At 37.6% G+C, this 19,505-nt stretch overlaps 1 protein-coding gene across 2 annotated transcripts in view; it reads left to right on the plus strand.

Annotated features, from left to right (window-relative positions):
- The window catches only part of REV3L (REV3 like, DNA directed polymerase zeta catalytic subunit), a 133,141-nt gene that overhangs the window by 85,020 nt on the left and 28,616 nt on the right, over nucleotides 1-19,505 (plus strand). For both annotated transcript variants that reach the window (XM_075706686.1, XM_075706687.1), the window contains 6 exons: nucleotides 387-4,593; nucleotides 4,971-5,953; nucleotides 6,553-6,635; nucleotides 7,716-7,841; nucleotides 9,439-9,631; nucleotides 12,068-12,179. In XM_075706686.1, the coding sequence (XP_075562801.1) occupies nucleotides 387-4,593; nucleotides 4,971-5,953; nucleotides 6,553-6,635; nucleotides 7,716-7,841; nucleotides 9,439-9,631; nucleotides 12,068-12,179 (5,704 nt within the window). The remainder of the gene's footprint in view (nucleotides 1-386; nucleotides 4,594-4,970; nucleotides 5,954-6,552; nucleotides 6,636-7,715; nucleotides 7,842-9,438; nucleotides 9,632-12,067; nucleotides 12,180-19,505) is intronic.

Here is a 19,505-nt window from a genome sequence, read left to right on the forward strand (position 1 = left end):
GTATGCACATTTCTCAGGGACAAAGCAGGATACAAGCTTTTCTAGAAATCAGTCTGTTTGTATTTAGTTATCTGAAAGTGATTTTAGACACCTTCTTTCAGAAAATCAGCATGAAATCTTTGGCAACTATATGCAAGCCTACCATTTAGGAGTAACTGACAGAGCGGCTGACACACAAATGTACTGACGATGTGATTGTGATAAAGCAACTCATGTACTCGGGGTCTGTAGATGTCATGATCATAAATGCAATGTGATTTAGAAGAGTTTTGTTTCTTCTTTGGATGGGAGGGCTTTCAGGAAAATGTCATTGAAATAGTTAATGCCTTAGGTTATTTTTTTTTTTACAGGAAAACTAGAGTAAAATTGCTTGTCTTCCATTTCAGACAATCCTTTGAATAATGAAAGTTCTCGAACTCACTCCTCCGTCATTGCAACAAGCAAAATGTCTGTAAAGACCTCAATCTTTCACAAAGATGCTGCTACGCTAGAACCCCCATCGTCTGCTAAAATTACTTTTCAGTGTAAACACACAAGTGCCCTTTCTAACCATGTTTTGAATAATGAGGATTTAGTAGAAGATCTCTCGCAACCAAACACAGAAACAAGACCTGAACTTTCAGTCCATGCTCTTACAAAAGAAAGCACTTACTCAGCAAAGTACCCAACTCCATTCAGCAATAGTACCCATGCAGAAAACTCTCACAAAGAGAGTAACAAGAAAGATACTCTCCCAGTTCCTTCATGTGAAAATAATATTTTTGAGTATGAAGATGATATTTCATCAGTGAGCAGGCAGATACCTAGTAGGAAGTATACTAGCATCAGAAAAGCTGAAAAAGATGTCTCTTTTCTGCATGTGGGCCGCCACATTGGTGACAGCATGTTGAATAAAAACTTATTTAACTTTTCCGATTTGAGCCACTCCAGCCACTCCAAAGGTAAAATGTCCTCTGAAGTAAATGAAAAATCCAGCAGTGCAAATATAAATAGTTTTTTTCCAGCAACAGTTACAGAAAATTGTGAATTGGTGTCTTGTTCAGGAGGCAGTCGAACTGTGGTACATTCACTTGAAAATAACACTGATGAAGGTGGCCTTAATAAGCTTAAAATTAGGTATGAAGAATTTCAGGAGCATAAGGCAGAAAAGCCAAGCCTCAGTCAACAAGCAGCACATTATATGTTCTTTCCTAGTGTTGTTCTTTCTAATTGTCTCAGTCGACCGCAGAAGTTAGCGCCCGTGACATATAAATTACAGCAAAGCAACAAACAGTCCAGGTTGAAGCTGAATAAAAAGAAACATAGTTTTATCAATCATCAGGAGCCTGCAAGTGTAAATGATGTTGCATCAGTGAAGGAAAGCTGCTATACACAAGGTAATGCTTGTAGTAACATTCCTGATAAGGATAGTGCTTTACCTAGTGACTTAGTTCAAGTTCCTCTTGAGGCTTTTGAAAACAAAATGCCTACAAGTACTGCTAATTATAATGACTGCCAGTTCACAGATGGATCTCTTGAAACCGAGCAGTCATTTGGATTATGTGGGAATAAATATACGCTCCGAACAAAACGGAAGGTAAATTATGAGACTGAAGACAGTGAATCAAGTTTTGTCGCACACAACTCAAAAATTAATCTACCTCAACCGATAGAAAGTGTTGAAAGTTCGGATGGGTCTCAGAAGTCTCGAAAGCGTAGAAAACTTTCTAAAAAATTGCCACCTGTTATTATTAAATATATTATCATCAATAGATTTAGAGGGAGAAAAAATATGCTTGTTAAACTAGGGAAAGTAGATTCTAGTGAGGAAAGAGTAGTACTCACAGAGGAAAAGATGAACTTATATAAAAAGCTTGCACCTTTAAAGGACTTTTGGCCAAAAGTTCCTGACTCTCCTGCAACCAAATATCCTATTTATCCACTAACACCAAAGAAAAGTCACAAAAGGAAAGCAAAACATAAGTCAACCAAGAAAAAAGCTGGAAAACCACAAAAAACAGGTAATAAAAATATTAAAAGAACTTTATCTTTCAGAAAAAGGACTCATACAATTCTTTCTCCTCCTTCACCATCCTACAATGCTGAAGCTGAAGACTGTGACTATAACTATAGTGATGTTATGTCTAAGTTAGGTTTTCTTTCCGAGAGAAGCACAAGCCCAGTAAACACCTCTCCGCCTCGCTGCTGGTCTCCCACTGATCCAAAAGCAGAAGAAATTTTGACGAACCTGGAGAGAGAAGCTTTATTTAGTAGGGGGCCCAATATGTACAACAGCAAGACTGTTAATTCTAGTGTAGGAAAAAATAGTCGAGCAAAAACTCAGGTTAAGAAATGTAAAAAGAAATTTGCTAGCCCCACTGTATCTGCCAAGAAAAAGAAAAAGATTAATCAGGCTGATAAAACAGCAGAAGATGGAAAGAAGAAACCTAGAACAAAACAAAGACAAAAAACAGCTGAAAAAGTGTCCTCAAGAAAGCGTGTTGTATTTAAAGATGAAAAAGGAAATACTCGCTCTACTGCAGAAGTGAAGTTTGTGCTGAAACGTCAAGATCTGCCTGAGTTTTCTTACAACTCTGTTAACTCGCAGCCACTTCATAACCGGAAAGACGGTCCTCTTCCTGGCTATTCAGCAGGATATCTACCATCAGCACAGCTCCCTTCAGCAGCTGATGCACAAGGTAATTCATCAGGCTGTTTTCATCCATTGATGGAAATTGATAAGCCTGTAGATGCACAGTGTTTACTTGCTCCACGAGAAGACCCTCATTCATCTCTCATATCTACTCCTGTGGCATCTGGAAGGGAAGTACCAAAAATGAGCTCTCAAAGGCCCAGGACTCAAAGTGCTATATTTAGAATGAAGGATTCTGCTCTCATTCAAAACATATTTGATCCATCTAATCACTCAACTCGGGTAACACAGAATGTGCGCATCTCTAAAGATAAGACTTCTGCAAAAGCAGAAGAGATAAAAAATTTGCAAAACAGATACTTACCACCAGCTGGCAAATTAAATGAAGCTCGTGACTCTTTGGACACAGCGAAGATGGATCAGTTACATGCCACTAACTATTTGCATTGTAAAGACAATAATCAACAGCAGATTTTTTGTTTACCAGAGGCATCCAAGCATTCTGATCCTTGTTCTTCTGTTCTTAAGTCATCTGAGGATAGCCCTGGGCCACTTCAGTTGCCTAAGAACTGTTTTGTAACGTCTTTGAAGAGTCCAGTGAAACAGTTAAATTGGGATCAAAACCAGAGAGGATTTATTTTGGATATGTCACATTTTAAACCTGAAACGGTAAAACAAAGGTCTCCATCAGAAACAACCATGCAACAAAAGCCCATCTCCCAGTATAAAAACAGGACTATAGTGGCCCCATCAGCATTCAGTGAAGGACAGTCTGGCCTAGCTGTTTTGAAAGAATTGCTCCAGAAGAGACAGCAGAAAGCTCAGAATGCAAATGTTACACAGGAACCATTACCAGCTAAAGCACAGCTGAGCAGGAATATACCGTGCCCTCTTGAACAGAATAAGGCAATCAAAAGGTCACGGTCAGTCACATCACCAAGAAAATCTCGTGCTCCCAGGAATACAAAACCTAAAGAAAAAACACCGAAACTTTCAAAAATGGAGTCTTTAAGCCAGCAGATCAGTAGTCGCATTGATCACACTGTGTCTGATGACAGCCCTGTTATTTTTTCAGACCCCGGTTTTGAAAGCTGCTACTCACTTGAAGACAGCTTGTCTCCAGACCACAATTACAACTTTGATATTAATACTATAGGGCAAACTGGATTTTGCAGTTTTTATTCTGCAAGCCAGTTTGTCCCAGCGGATCAAAATTTGCCCCAGAAATTCTTGAGTGATGCAGTTCAAGATCTTGGTTCTGGACAAACAGAAAATGACTTTCTGTGTCATAATGACCAAAAATCTGAGGAAGAAAAGCAGCATTCTTCAAGCACAAGTAAATGGATAAGACCTGGTTCCCTGAGCCCTGAGCTTTTTGAGAAAACCTCACTGGATAGTAATGAGAACCACTGCCATAGCCAATGGAGGAAAAACGTTCATCCTTCAACTTCTAGATCTAGTTCTATCGATACCTCTTGTATGCAAGAGACTGAGGTCTGTTTAAATGAAAAATTCAAATTGAATAGAAACACAGTAAATAAAGAGAGATTTCTTAACCTTCCTCAGACAACCAGCTCAGACTGGATTCAAAGCCACATTAGAAAAGAAACCACTTTTGAACCCTGTCAACCACTTGATTCAGTTAATACCTCTTTTACATCCATATTGTCTTCTCCTGATGGTGAACTTATAGATGCAGCTTCTGAGGATTTAGAATTATATGTTTCAAGAAACAATGAGGCATTAACTCCAACTCCAGATAGTTCACCAAGATCAACCAGTTCTCCCTCACAATCAAAGAATGGAAGTTTTACACCCCGTACTGCTCACATTCTTAAGCCTCTCATGTCCCCACCCAGTCGTGAAGAAATCATGGCAACTTTGCTAGATCATGATCTCGCAGAAACTATTTATCAGGAACCATTTTGCAGCAATCCTTCAGATGCTCCAGAAAAGCCAAGGTACAGTGTTAAATGCATTTCTGTCTACATATGCTTGTGATTATATTAAATTGAATTTATTCCTGTAAACAATTTTATGCTGTTACGTGGCACAGATGCATGAAAGATCCCACCTGATATACATATATCTGAAGTTGAAACTTACTGTACTTCCCGTGCAAATACCCGTTTTCATTCATGACACTTTGGTTTTTTTATTGCTTGATATTATTGTACAAAGTGGGAATGTGCCTGCTTGGTTTGTAGAAGAAAGATACGGCCCACAGGAACTGCATAGTGAGAAAACTAGTTAGCAGGGCTCTGCTTGTATATCATCTTGAGGACTGCCTGCGATGCAGTTTAGAGCAAAACAATAATTCAAACTATTTTCTTCACAGGGAGATTGGAGGACGGCTTCTCACAGTGGAAACTAGACTTCCAAATGACCTGCTCGAGTTTGAGGGGGACTTCTCACTAGAAGGTCTACGACTCTGGAAGACTGCATTTTCAGCAATGACAGAAAGTCCTAGACCAGGGTCTCCTCCCCGTTATGGTCACTCTACTGTTAATAAAAGAGAAAGTAATAGCCATAAAACTAGTGAAGACAAAAAAATAGTCATAATGCCATGCAAGTGTGCTCCAAGCCAACAGCAAGTTCAGATATGGCTTCATGCCAAAGAAGAATATGAACATTTCAAGAAATTGCCTAAGAATCATCCTGCTGAGCTGGAAAAGGCAGCTGAGAATTTCAGCTCTGCAGTACTGTCTGAAGAGAATTCTCTAGAAGTAGTAAAAGCAGCTAAGGATTTTAATTTACCTAGCCTGGAAGATGAAAGACCTATTGTGCCTACAAAGAGTTCTCCTCCTTCTGTGGCAGAAACTACAAAAACACAAACCAAGGAAACCTGTGATAAGTCTATAAGCACTATAGGAACGTCTATAAGTACTAAAAATGACGTAGACTCTAATAAAACTCCATCTGAAAGTAAGACACTTACTACTTCAACACTAGAACATGATGAGGAGGAGGAGGAGGAAGATTATTATGTCAACTACAGTTCACCAGATTCTCCAGTACTTCCTCCTTGGCAGCAAGTAGCATCTCCAGATCCCAAGCAGTCCAACTTAGAAGACACAGAGTGGAAAAGTCCAGATATTATTTTGTCTTCTGTGGAAGGAAATGATGTAGTACCTGCTGGAAGTGCACAAAACTCTCCATCCACCCAAGAGGACGTTAGGACATCCTTTGACACGTCTCCATTTCCAGTTAATGAAGATCCCGGAAATTCTGAATCCATTTGCCTACATAGTACACCCATTGTGCAGAGAAAAAATCAAGATGGAGTACCTGAAGTTCTTGGGTTTACTCCTTTATCCACAGGTAAATCCATTAAGTGATCCCAATGATACACAAAAAAAAAAACCAAACCAAACTGTATTTCTTTTGACATAATGAGAAAATAATTACATCTCCACAAAAATGTTTTAAAACTACGTTTGGAAAGGAAAAGGCCTCTGCATTATTGTTAAAGTAACTATTGAATTATGAAAAAAAGTCTAGAAGCAGAACACCCTCTTGCTTCCTGATGGTCTCTAGTATCTGAACTCTGAAGTGCTAGTTAAAAACTTAATTTAAAAGTATAGCGTATTTTGGGGATTTTGAAGTCTTGTCAGTTATATTGCTTGTATTTTTCCAAACATAATCTCAATATAGAGGGTGAATAGCATTGCAGCGTTCAGGATGATAAGCATGTGAGGTTTGGTAACTTACTGGCCTTGTACTATACATTCCTAAATGTCCATAAATACCAAATTGTAATAGTTGTGCTTTGGATTGGACAGAGAATAAAGTTGTATTTGTTTATATATAATAGTTGTTTATAATGTTAACCAAATGTCTCTGGTTGTTTCCAGCATGTTGTTTAATGTCTAGACAGTATTATTGAGGCTAAGCAGTTTTGCACTCATATGTATTCACAGAACCAAAAGCCCAGAAACTGAACCACAAGAGGGGAAATAATACTGATGGTCTTCGAAGAGTACTTCTAACTACACAGATGAAGGTAAATTAAGATTTTATGTACAGATGTATTTTTATTACGCCACACATACACATTTCCATTCTCTTTCTTCTGTGTTGTTTTTTTCTTTTGCTGTTAAGATCTTGAAAATGCATTTAAAATGGTGGTGTGTAATTGCTGTAGAATCAACATACACTAACAGTTAGGAAGAAGAAATCAGTTTAATTTGTGGGGGGGGAAAGTTGGTTATTGAGAGTGTGTTCTATATTTTAGGGTAGTGAGATGCTAATAAAACACTGAAGAGACACTGTGTTGTTTTCCTCTTTTAGTTACAACACCCTTTTTAACTTCTATTGTCATTTCCCTTTTTTTAATATGTGTGTGTGTATACACAGACGTGTATATTTATGTATCTCTGTGTGTGTATTAGTTTTCAGACAATATTCTAGGCATTTTCTGAAAACAAGGTAGGCAGTGAATGGCAATGGCATGCTGACAGAGCAGAAAGGGAATGGATCGTATAAAATGATTAGACTCTTATGTTTTCCCTAAACAGCGTTTCTGCTCCCCATGTTGGAAACAGGATGGTCGGCTAGGTGCATTACCAAAATGACCCAATAGTCTTTTCTTTTGTTCTTCACATACTTGTATTCACCCAGTTCAAGTGGGTACTTAACTGTACCCTTAATTCGGTGCCTTAAAAAGTGGTGACTGAAACAGAGGGTTTTGATGAATTGTTGCTCGAGAGAGAATAGAGATTTGCTGGTTCCCCTGTCCTTCGACTTCTAAGAAAGCCAGTGTATGGGTTTTTTGCTTTTTGTGTTTTGGTTTGGGGTTTTTTTGTTGGTTTTGGGGTTTTTTTTAAAAAAAGTATTTCAAACTGCCTCTTGCTTTACTATGGGGTTTCATTAAAATTACTCCTAAAAGGCAGAAAGATACAAGTATTGTTTCCCTGTTGAAAAATGACATGAGGAGATTGTGAATGCTTTTTTTTTAGTAATTGTAGTGTAGCATTCGCATTTTCATTGATAAAATTGTATTTAATATTGCATATGAATTTAGCAACGTGTAGCTTTTTCAATACTATACTGTGCCTTTTTTTTCTCCCCTCCCCCCGCAAAGAATCAGTTTGCTGCCCTTGGCGCTCCAAAGAAAGAGACTTCTCAGATTGAAGGACCATCTTTAAATAACACTTACGGTTTTAAAGTCAGTGTGGAAAACCTGCAGGAAGCAAAATCTTTACATGAGGTAATTTACTGTTACATGTTATTTTATAAAATGATAGTTTATCAGACCATTTTTTTAATGGCAGAATTTAAAAATCTTTTCCTCCTTGGTCCCTGCCTGACTTAAAATTAATCAGTGTGTGATGTCTGCAGCTTTAAGGAGTTGCTCTACTAGTTCTAGCTTGATCTCTAAGTGCCTTTATTTGATAGTATTGAACTACTGAACTATGGTTGGGTTGTTTGGTTTTTGGGGTTTTTTTAGAAGGTGGTAAACCTTCCTTTAAAAAATAAAAATAAGGGAAAGATCAGAAGCAAGAAATAGTAAGTTTTGTATAAAACTTAGTAATGTTTTTATGTAAAAACATTACAAAAAACTAGTTGACCATAACTTTCATGGATCATTTCCTTAAGAAACAAGGCATCTGGCATCGTTCAGTGAGGCCCTCCCTGTACCTCTACACGTTACCTTCTGAACCTGTTGGCCAGTTTCTACTACATTTAACAAAATGGTACATGTCTCAAAGAGTGTATCTACATACTTCATGTAGATCAGTGATTGGCCAAGGAAGAGAGATCAAAATTGGTGCTGGAGAAAGAGATACAATGTGAATATAGTACTGCTGTGTTTGGCTGCTAACCCAGACAGTCACCACATCTGTGGCTTGGAATTAGCTGCTGATCAATTTACAGATGAGATGGGGAGATAGAAGTTTTATGTGATGAGTAGATGACATAGGAGGAGCCACAAGAAACTAATGATTGTGCAGGAAATGGAGATAGAGCTTGATAGTAAAACTTCATTTCAGTGATGTCTGTAATGATTTAGGCTGCAAATCTAGAGGAAATCAGGCTGCCCCCAGGGCAGCTTACATACTCAGAAATATTTGTAACTTTTCCCTTGTCGTTCCTCCAACTTGCCCATTAGTCCACATTATCAACTGTATTATGCAAGACAACAGAGCAACAACATAGCGTTGAAACAGTATTAAATACTACAGTATTTATTGTAGAGTCAAAACTGTACAATATATAGGGATTAGCATTTTCTTACTGCAAACCATTCTGCAAAAAGCTGTAGCAACATGATGTGGAAGTTCATTAACGTAAGTGAAGGGAAAGTTAGCTATTCTTCATATCTTCCTGAACATGACTTAGTCTTCATGCTTGTTTGCACATCTTGGGTGAGGGAGGGAAAGGAAGATATAGATTATAAAGTGATTCTTTGTTCTTGATCAGTCCAGAAACTTAATTCAGCTCAATATGCAAAGCTGTTTGAAAACATTACAGGAATTTACAATTGTTGAAGTTGGAATATTTCTGTTTGTTTGTGTTTTCTGCTTTTGGTAGAAGATAGTGCTCAGAAACAAATATTGAATTTTAAGAATTGAGTATAAAAATGTATTAAGTGATTAATCTTTTTTTTTTGTAAGACAATGCTTTTTGCATCCAGAGGTGCATGTTTAATCAATTCTATTAATTTTCAGGTTTGACCTTTTAGTTACAATATAATATGACCATATAAATGTCTGCAGTGAGTTCATTTGCACTAATAATCTCCTCTTAAATTTTTTTAAGAAAGCTCCAAAACATACTAACTTATTGTATTTATTTGTTGGTAGGTCCAACACCTTACCCTCATCAGTATGGAGTTACATGCTCGAACCAGACGAGATTTGGAACCAGACCCAGAGTTTGATCCGATCTGTGCTTTATTCTATTGCATCTCATCAGACACAGCACTGCCAAATGCTGATAAAAAAGAAATCACTGGTGCTATAGTGATTGATAGAGACAGGACACTCTCAAGCCAAGGTTCCTATTTCTTTTTTCCTAACATATTTTACAAAAATGCTTATTTCTTATTCTGAAGTAATCAAACAGTAGCAAGCAAAATATAATCGAGTATCTGTATTACTATTTAGCTCATTTCATTTTGTCTTGTTGACTGTTGGATGAATGGCCATATTAAACATAGAGAGAGTTTTCCTGCTTATATCTTCCAAAGAACTATTGCATGGGCTGTAAACCACAAATAACATACGCATGTGCAAAATATCTTTGCGTACTTGTGGACAAGCTCCTGCAGTATTCTGAAAGTATAAAGAGGAAAACCTGCCTTTAGTTTCCTACTCAAGTTGCTGGATAGCTACAAGTAGAAAATGTTAAAAGCAAGACAGTATGTTTTATATTTTACTTAAGGGTTATTTTTGTGGTTTTATCTGATCCTTTTAGGATCTAAACAGGGGCCCTTATTCTATTGTACCTTTTTGGCTTTGTTTAGACCAGTGATACTCAACCTGTGGCTCTAGAGCCGGATGTGGCTCTTCATGGCCCTACAGGCGGCTCTCGCAATGTAGGCGTCTGATCGGCGCTCCACTCTATCAGGCAGCGCGGGGAGCACTGAGCAAATGGACCAGCAGTGTGGGAGTCGCTGAAGTTCCCCCTCCCATAGGGGGAAAGAAAAGGAGCTGCTGGGATCCCCCCACAGGTAAGAGTAGAGATCACCTCCCACCCAGCAGCTGTGGGGCAGAATGGGGAAAAACTCGCCCTTTTGCCCCTTCCACCCCTCCACCCCACTCCTTCCTAGCAGCCAGAAGGGGTTGAAGACAGAATGCTGCTGGGAGAGAGGATGCTGATGTGTCATGTCGTGATGTATCAATATGTGATGATGTTGAGGCAGCATCATCACACATTGAAGTGTCATGATGAGGGGAAAAAAAAAAAAATCACACTGTTGATACTTGATTTTTATGGTGCTCTACAACTCCATTTAATAAAGAAGTGGCTCTCCAGCTGTTAAAGGTTGAGTACCACTGGTTTAGGCTAGTAAAAAAAAAAAACCAAACCCAAACCAAACCAAAAAAAAAAAAAAAAAGTCCTCTTTCTTTCAGGGTTTCTTTGGCATTGTGAATGTGTATTAAACCACAAAATACTGTCTAAAATTTAAGTGTGGACAGAAACCTACCAAAAATAAATTTAGCATTAAGGCAACAGCTCCTTCTTTTACCAGTTTATTTTTCAAAGTATTGTAGATATTATATTATGTTAAACTAAGTTCTTACTATTCTCAGTGAAGTTTATTCTGGTATTATATGCTTGTTACTATCTTCTAAAAAATAATCTTCATTACCTTAGTAAGTGAGATTTTCCACAGTATAGCCACTATGGCTCCCTAGGTGTGTGCCACTGATAAATTATCAAGAAAAAGCTCTCTGTAAAGAGGCCCAGTAACATTTTGAAAAAACAAAGGTTCTGATCTGGTTCTGTTAGTGAAATAAAATGGTATGTTTAAATGTTATTGTGACATTCCTTGCTTTAATTGATGTGTGCTGTCAATATTTTCTTGGTTAGAACTTTTTGAGTTCCCTGTGGAGTGACTTGACATTGAGATACACCTTTTTTTTCCCCTTTTTGTATTATTATTGCTTTGTAAGTTACAGTGCTCATTTTAAAATTTATTTCTGAAAGCACACTTTTTTTTAATTCTCAAGATCTTAAGAATGTGTCAAAGTAGAATGCCTTTTAAAAACTCCAGATTGTTGCTTTAATCAGAGATATTACTATGTGTTGTATAGAGAAAATGAAAAGACAGAGTGTGTGTTGCATATTATTCATTTATAGAGGATTTTTATATGGAAGGCAAATGCTGAGTTCCTGCATGCATATGAATTTAGCTATTATTCACACATTATCAATGTAGACACTCTTAAGTGCACTAAGTGAGCAGTTGCTCGTGTTTTTCCATTTCTATTAGTAACTTAGTGGTGGTTTTAAAGTGTACTGAAAAAAGAACTATACTACGTTATGTAGCATTTTCAATCTTCAAAGCATTTTGCAAAGCACTACTCTAAGCTAGCAATTAAAATAAATATTTTGCATGAAAACGCTTTGTGAGCTGTCATATGGTCCTTTAATATTTCTTATTAAAAAATAATTTTCTAATAGCTGGACTCTCGTACATGTAAAATGGTGAAATTTCTCTTGAATCAAATTTATTTATATCTGAGAATTTGTGCAAGATTACCACTATGGTAGAATTTTACAAAGTGAAAAGAAAAACTTTTCCACCCAAGAGGAAAATAAGACCATTTAATTAATTGTGATAATAATTAGTGTTAAAGATAAAAATAGGTTGTATTCCATACTTCTTTTCAGTTGTATGTTTTATAGTAAAGCGATTGTTGTTGACTGAAGTAATGGAATTCCTTCTAAATTGTAATGATTTTTTTGTTTTACTTTATTTTCTAGGGAGCAGAGACCAAGCCCCCTTGCTCACAAGATCTGGAGTTACAGGACTAGAAGTCAGTTACGCTACTGATGAAAGAACTCTTTTCCAGGAAGTAGTGAATATTGTAAAAAGGTAGCATATCTGTACGTTCTGCTTTTATTTTTCAGGCTTGGTACAGCAGATTTAGTTCCTTCAACCCTTGCCAGTCTCTCAAATACTGATTGTTGTTGTTTCCCTTGAAGGATTATTTCTAGAGTGGACAAGCATGGTGGTCTTTCAAATAAAAATACTTTTTGCTTTTCCTTTTCTCTGACAGCAAGAACATTCAGATCCTCTTAAGCAGCTGAATTACAGTCTTGAAACTAATCAGCCATATAAGTAATCTTCTTTAACATACAACCTTTCCTGTTAATCCCAGAAGTCATTACACATCTCTCTCTCTCTCTGAAGCTCTCAGTCTAGTAGATATTAACAGTGCTGAGAGCTATAGAAAACCCCTCAGATGGGAAGAATTTTTCTAGGGACTCTGAGGCAAGACAGAAAAAAACCTACATGTTACTGAAACTGCTGTGGACAGATTAAAATAACAAGTAGTTGAAAAATCAGTTTCCTTCATTAGTTTTGTCTTCTCTGAATGGAAATCCCCTGCTCCATCAGACTTGGAAAACTGCTGGTTTTCCCCATCTCCACCAAGGCTGGGAAGCCTGTTTGGTAGCCCTCTCAGCTGGTGAGTAGGTGGAACTGCAGACGTCTCTCCAGGCCCTACTGACAGAGGTGCAAAGCTGTAAAATTGCAAGGAAAAATAAACAGATTTAAACTATGAGTCATCCTGCTGGAATAGAGGCACAAGAGAAAAATGTGTACTAGGCAGAGTACATTTGCAATTCTTTCTCTCTCCAACCAGAAAACCTCTGATGAGAAAGACATTGACCAACCCCATGAAGCCAGAATACAAAAAGAGTTGCTGAATGCAACCAACACAGGGTGGGTCCTGGCAGAGCAGCAGATCCCTGTTCAGAGAAGACAAAAGTTCAGGTAAGGAACATAATTTTATTTTTCTCTTTCTTGGAAATCTAGTGCTCCATCAAACTTAGGAAAATTACTGAGAATGAGAAGGTGCTAATAAATGAAGAATTCTCCACCAGTTGTGTGGAATTTTAAAAAGTGACAGTACATAAATAGTATGAGAGAGAGAACTCAGCAGTTAGAAAATATATATATTGCTGAAGAACGGAAGTCTACAGCCGTACATATTGAAGGCATTACAGAATGAAAAAAGCATGCAATTTTTGTAGTACTTCAAGATGGAATGTACCAATCACCAGGTTGCTGACTTGAGAAATCTATTCTTAAGAGATCCTCTCTTTCAACACTGTGCTAGCATGCCTTTTTGACTCAACAACTTTATGTTGACGATTGAGTTAGTTAACTTGTACTCCTTACAAGATAAAAGATTAGATCTATTAATGGAGAGGCAGACTGCTGTCGTCGTCTTAGTCTACTTCCCTCCTAAGGAATCAGACTTCTGCTGAACTCTCAACAAATATGTTTTTAAAACTTGGACCACATCTACAGTTTGCAGCTCTTTTCCCCCTTTATTTTCTGTAGCCTAGGCGAAAGGGAGTAAGAAATTTTGCTGGAGTAAATGTTGTCTATTTCTTAAGCACAAAACAGGTGTCTAGGACCAGAGTAACTTTAACTGAAAGAAAAAGTATGGTAAAACTACTTGATTAAAAAGTAGTGGACTGCAAAAATCTTCCTCAGTGAACAAGCAAGCAGCTTTAATGAAAACTTTGAGCATCAGGAATTATTTTTAAAACAATCTTCTGTTGCTGTTTTTAGCACAAGCTAAGCACAAGCTGGGTGCTCTAGTTGTTCTGGTAGGTGCACTTAATAGTAGGTCTGATAGGGTAGAGAAAGAAAACAACCAGGCCCTGTTTAAGAAGCATTACCACTTGGGGTCCATGGAGCAAAACTCAAAATCACATTAATTTATCAGCAGAGGACCATATCAGTATCTTATATATGGATGTATGCATTGGGCTAGAGGATAATAGGTTCTTGTGACCAAATAGCATGCCTAGCATGACCGCAGCTTGCTTTTGGTTCATGCTCTTGGCTTCTTTGGGTGGTGGAGGGGGAAGGGTGGAGGAGTGAAATTCCAGATTCCTGGCACAGTGAATGACAGAATATCTATTCAATCTTGATTGTCAGTACCAGGAACAGACTTTTCAACTTGTTGGTGCACTGAACAGGGGTACCTCAGCTGTGGGAGGAATTGCCTTATACAGTCCAATTGAAGAATTCTTGTTCCCATTTCTAGTCATTCTCTTAGTAGTTGGCCTAATTCTTGCTCTTATTTCGTATATGTGAAATTGTGGAACATACTCATTTGTTTCAAGTTCCAGTCTTCTCTGTTTAGGTCTTTTGTTTTTATTCTGTTCTGGTTATTGAAAATAAGAATGGTTGATTCCGTCACTTCTGGTCAATAGATGTTAAACTCTGGAAGAGCACAGTAGAGAATTCTTGACCACTCTTCCCAGCACACAGATGAGGGAAATGTGATTCCTGGGAAATGTATCACTTCCTGCAATACTCTTAGCTCATCAGTCTCTTTTTTCCATCAGAAACCTGCAAGCATTTTGTCTTTGAACAAATGACTTAGAGTATCTACACAAATAGTCTTTATAACATGCTGGTTAATATTGAGGGACACAGATGCTGTGGCAAAGAGTGATAAATTAGTGAGGTTTGAATGCTTGCTGGTGTTTTATTTTTGGCTGCACCACTAGCCTTTTGTCATTGAAGAGTGCTTCCCAAATCTAGCTTTTTATAGCAGAGCTAAAGTTATTCTGTTACCTGTTCACCGAAGATGAATGTTGCTCTAGAAAGTGCAGTGGAATTGATGAGCTGAAGTTATACCTTCACTGTGAAGTTGTGCAGCATGTGCTAGATCTGAATGACCACAGTAAGATTAACATGTGTTTCCACCTAGACGTCTGTAAAGTAAATATGAGACTGAATGTTCTTCTGTGAAATTAGTAGATGTTGTCTCTGATTAACTGGGGGCAGTTGGCAACTGAAAGTAAGTCATCTTCAGGTCTGTAGACCAGAAGAAGACCTGGTTGTTTCTGTGGAATTGTGATCTGTGATTTCATCTATGCCAAAAACTAGCAGATTTGTCCAAATATTAAGGGGAATAAGCACCTTCATTTCTAGGAGATTATTACTGAGAGTGATTCAGCTGTGAAATGGGAGTACTTAAAAGTGTGAGTACCAAAATCTATGTAGACATAGCTAAAAGAAAGCACATCATTGTAAAAGGAATTTGAGAATTCTCTTTAATTCTAAAAGGTATTGAAATACTGAGCTACTTGAGGGTTGAGAGGCAGGAAACAGTTTGAAAGGAAGAGCCATAGAGGTGAGTTTGGAGGAGGCAGGGGAGAATAAACGACATGGATTTGCAACAAAGAAAAGCATAATTAAAGTGGTTCTTGGAACCCTGACAACCATCTTAGAGTTTGAGAGGAAGCTTCACCTACATAGGTCCAATTTTCCTTTCTTTGGTAAGCTGTCCTCTGGCTGTAAACAAAAAAATAGGACTTCAGCTCAAAACTGGCATAAAGCAGCTGAGAAACAACCTCCTTCCCATCCTGTGCAGCCAGTGTGAATGATCTACAAGCACAGAGCGCCAAATTGTAGGCTCTTTGGAATTGCCATAGGGGAAATCAATTTTTTTTTTTTTTTTTTTTCCTTGAAATGGAACCTATACCTATATTGGTGTCCTGAAGGATTCTGTCATACTGCCTGAACAGCCTTCTTGAATAGACTGTCTTTATTGTAAGGTGTCAACTGCAATGAGTTGGGAGAAAAATTGGAAGAGTCTGCTTGAAAAAGTAAACCAGAACCACCTCTCTGTCTGAACCTAAAGGTAGAAAAAAGAGTAAACACATTCACGTAGCTACATAAACCAGTCAGTACAAAATGCAGGAAAGCTGGCTGTTTGAGGAGGAGGAGGAGGAGGAAGGGAATGCTACAAGAATGTTTGTCTTGGAGATTTAAAAAACACGGGAAAACTAGAGATGTCCGAGCCTGATGGAGCAGTGGATTCCCATGAAAGAGAAATTAAATGTCTGGGCCTCTCCTACACTTTTAAGGCAAATTACGCCATTCTTCTGTAAGTGCAGATACTACCAGATATCAGAAAAGGGCTGGTCCTGCAGGTATGAGAGGAACAAAATTTGGGAAATTCATGTGGGAATGCACAGTCCCCATCTCCGTGACACGCAGAGGATGTGGAAACGGGATGGGCTTGAAAAGAAGTAGTAGATTCACTGCTACTTGAGACTCACCAGCCACCCATGGCTCTTTGTCCACATGGAAGGAGTTTCTGATAAAAGTACAAAACTAGAGTATAAAGCTGAAAGATTTTTCTTAAAGATTTTGGGGATAAAACATTTGTACATTAATTAGTTGTTAATACGTAACACTTAAATGTTTTCTATAATGTTTTTCTTGTAAAGTATGATGCTAGTCAATTTTTTGTGTTGAATACAATGCATTATATTTGTTCTTTTGTAAATGTTCTAGCAACGTTTTCTTTTCAAAATAGAGATATGTTAATCTAACCTTCTTTTCCCAGGCCAGTATCATCATCTGTGGTGTTTTCCTGTAGAAATCTTTACTTAATGATCTGTATCAACTTCATGTATTTTTATTGTCCAAAGCAAACTGGAAAAATTTTCAGAGATTTCAGTTATGTATTTCAGTCACCAAGTATTCTGCTGCCATGCACAGTTACTGCTTTTGTCTGTATCATAGGTCTGGCCTAATTTTTTTTTCCCCCTTTTTCTCTTAATTTTAGCTGGAAGAAAAATAGCAGTCAGGAAAACCAGACACATGATAGAAGGGAAGGCATAACTGGGAGCTTTAGTGTTCATTCACAAAATTATCAAATGAGAAAGAGGAAGAGATGGCATAACAGCACATACAACTTAGCTAGAAAGGAAAATAATCACATTTCTTCTCTCTGCAGCATGTATGAGTTGAATGCTAATGCTGTCGTCTTTAAATCCTGCCAGTATAAATGCTGCTTTTCATCTTTACAGAGAGACTGGCAACAGCATGCAAAGCAGTATCAGTGCCCATCCTTTTAACCAAAGAGCACTATGTTGGCAGGCACACGTCTTATTCCTGTTGTGTTAGTCCTAGCCAGCAGCTTTCAAATAGCAGTATTACAACTTACTAGTTTCTTACAGGTGTGAGAGCTGGTCTCATTACAATTTCTTTTAATAAAACAGCTTAAACTGATGATGAAGACCAACTGGATAGTATACTGTAAAAATTGTGAGAAGGGAGGACGAAAAATATAAAGCTTGTCCTCTCCTTAGCTCACAGCCTGTCATTTTGTGGTACCACATGAAAAGGGGAGAGAGAAAGCAAGAGAGAGACAGACTTCAGTTGAGCTCACATCAGCTAAACCTTGGATTTACCTGTTCATTTTCCCATTTGGAGTAACGTCATCTTTTAGCTCCAGGCATCTCTTCTTCTCTAATAGCAAAAAGAATACCACAGGAGGTCTCAACAAATGACATGCTGGTCCATTGGTACAGCTGGTACGTGGGATTGGGCTGCAGGAGAGGGCACTTCTGCTGCATAAATTGAGACGGGAGTTGATCAGCAAGGAAATAAGAAGCAAGAAACAGCAACGCCTCATGTTAGGTCCAAGAAATCCAATAGGTCTGTTAAACCTGTTGCATAAGGTAGACCTTATGCATACTGTAGTACAGGAGTTTGGGGTCCCAAGTGTTGTTCAGTAGAAATGAGTTCTACTTGAATTTAATCTTAGTTTTTTCCTTCAAAGATAATTCAGATACACACTTAACCAAAAATTATTTTGACTGTAAAGTTAAGGAAATACCTAAGCATCCATAAATTTGTTAATACTAATTATAGTTCTTTGTGCATATACATTGTGAATGCATACAGATACACATATATGTATTTTGTATGTGTAACTTACTGCAGTATCTGAGCAACTCAATTGCTGGTAGTGTGTTTATTGGTTTTGATGCTTTCAGAAGGACACCACTTGGATCCAAGTTTTAAATATGGGAAACAGAGACTAAGGGACTGTGTTTACAGGGAATTTACAGTAGGATTTGAATTCACCATTTACTAGGTACTCTACCTTGGTTTTCCATGTAGATAGCTTTCTATGAGTTGTCTGACTGAAACTTAGACATCTATATTTCATTGTCAGTGTCTTAAGTAGCTACCCTCATCATCATGTATGTTAAACAGAAAGAACAGGATCTCATTCTGCAAGAGATGGCTAAAATATAAGGAATAGTTCACCCAAAGAGGCCTTTTTTCTTCAATGACAATAAAGAGATCAGCTTAGAAAACTTGAGATGCCAAAATTAGTTGAAATGAGACCCTCCCCTTAATGCACATGCAGTGTCTACTTGGGAAGGAAATGCAGAGTAAGTAATGCACTGTAAAGTGATACCCTGTGACTTAGTAATGTGCCATTATAGGCAATCCTTAGTGGCCCATATAAGCAAGACTGAGTTCAAAACTAGCACACTGTTGGGGTTTTTTTAATCTTTTGAGTGATAAATGTTCCAATCTACATGTGAATTTACATAAAATTGTGTTAAATTATATAATATTTGTTAGATACAATTTCTTTATGTAAGAAAATGCATGTGTCTGAAAACAGCATAAACTAAAGTGCGTTTATGTCTTGTCCTATAAAACATCTTCCCATCTGAAGGATACTAGAGAAGCAATTCTTGAGATAGTATGCAGATGCTTTACAGAGGTCATTTTATTCATTAGCTTAATAGAGAATAGTAAGTTTAACTGAAGAATTAATGAAGAGTTGTATTCAGTTGCAATACAAATAGAGGTATTTGCAGTAGTAAGGTAACAGCCCACTAAAATTTGGTTAAGTAGGAAGCGAGGGAGGTAATGCACTACTTAGGCAAGGAAAAACCCAAAGCAACTGTCCTTCATCACAGGTGGTAGCTGCTAATATAATTATGGCAACTTGCTGCTTCCGAACAGTATGCTTGTTTCTGTTCAGAACAGGCTTAAAAGAGCAAGCAAATTCCTGGCATAATGAATACTGTTTTATGTACCACATAAGCGGTTCTTCACAAGTTTCTCATTCACGTTTGCATCTATCATGGAACCCATCTGCATAACGTCTTGCCCTGCATAAAATCTACAGTATTTTGAATTATGTGAAACCAGTTTTCAATTGTGAACGTAAATGATTACTTACTCCATTTTAAATAACCAGTAGTGTTTTGCAATATGCTAGGTCCAGGATATTTTAGCTGCAAGAATTAATGTGAAAATATGTTAATTTTTATAACATTTGTAACTTTGTATAAACTATTACATAATTCCTTTTTATTTCAAAGCTTAGATGGAGCTATTCATAATTTT

The sequence above is a fragment of the Pelecanus crispus genome, chromosome 3 (genome assembly GCF_030463565.1).
Source record: "Pelecanus crispus isolate bPelCri1 chromosome 3, bPelCri1.pri, whole genome shotgun sequence".
NCBI classification, from domain to species: domain Eukaryota; kingdom Metazoa; phylum Chordata; class Aves; order Pelecaniformes; family Pelecanidae; genus Pelecanus; species Pelecanus crispus.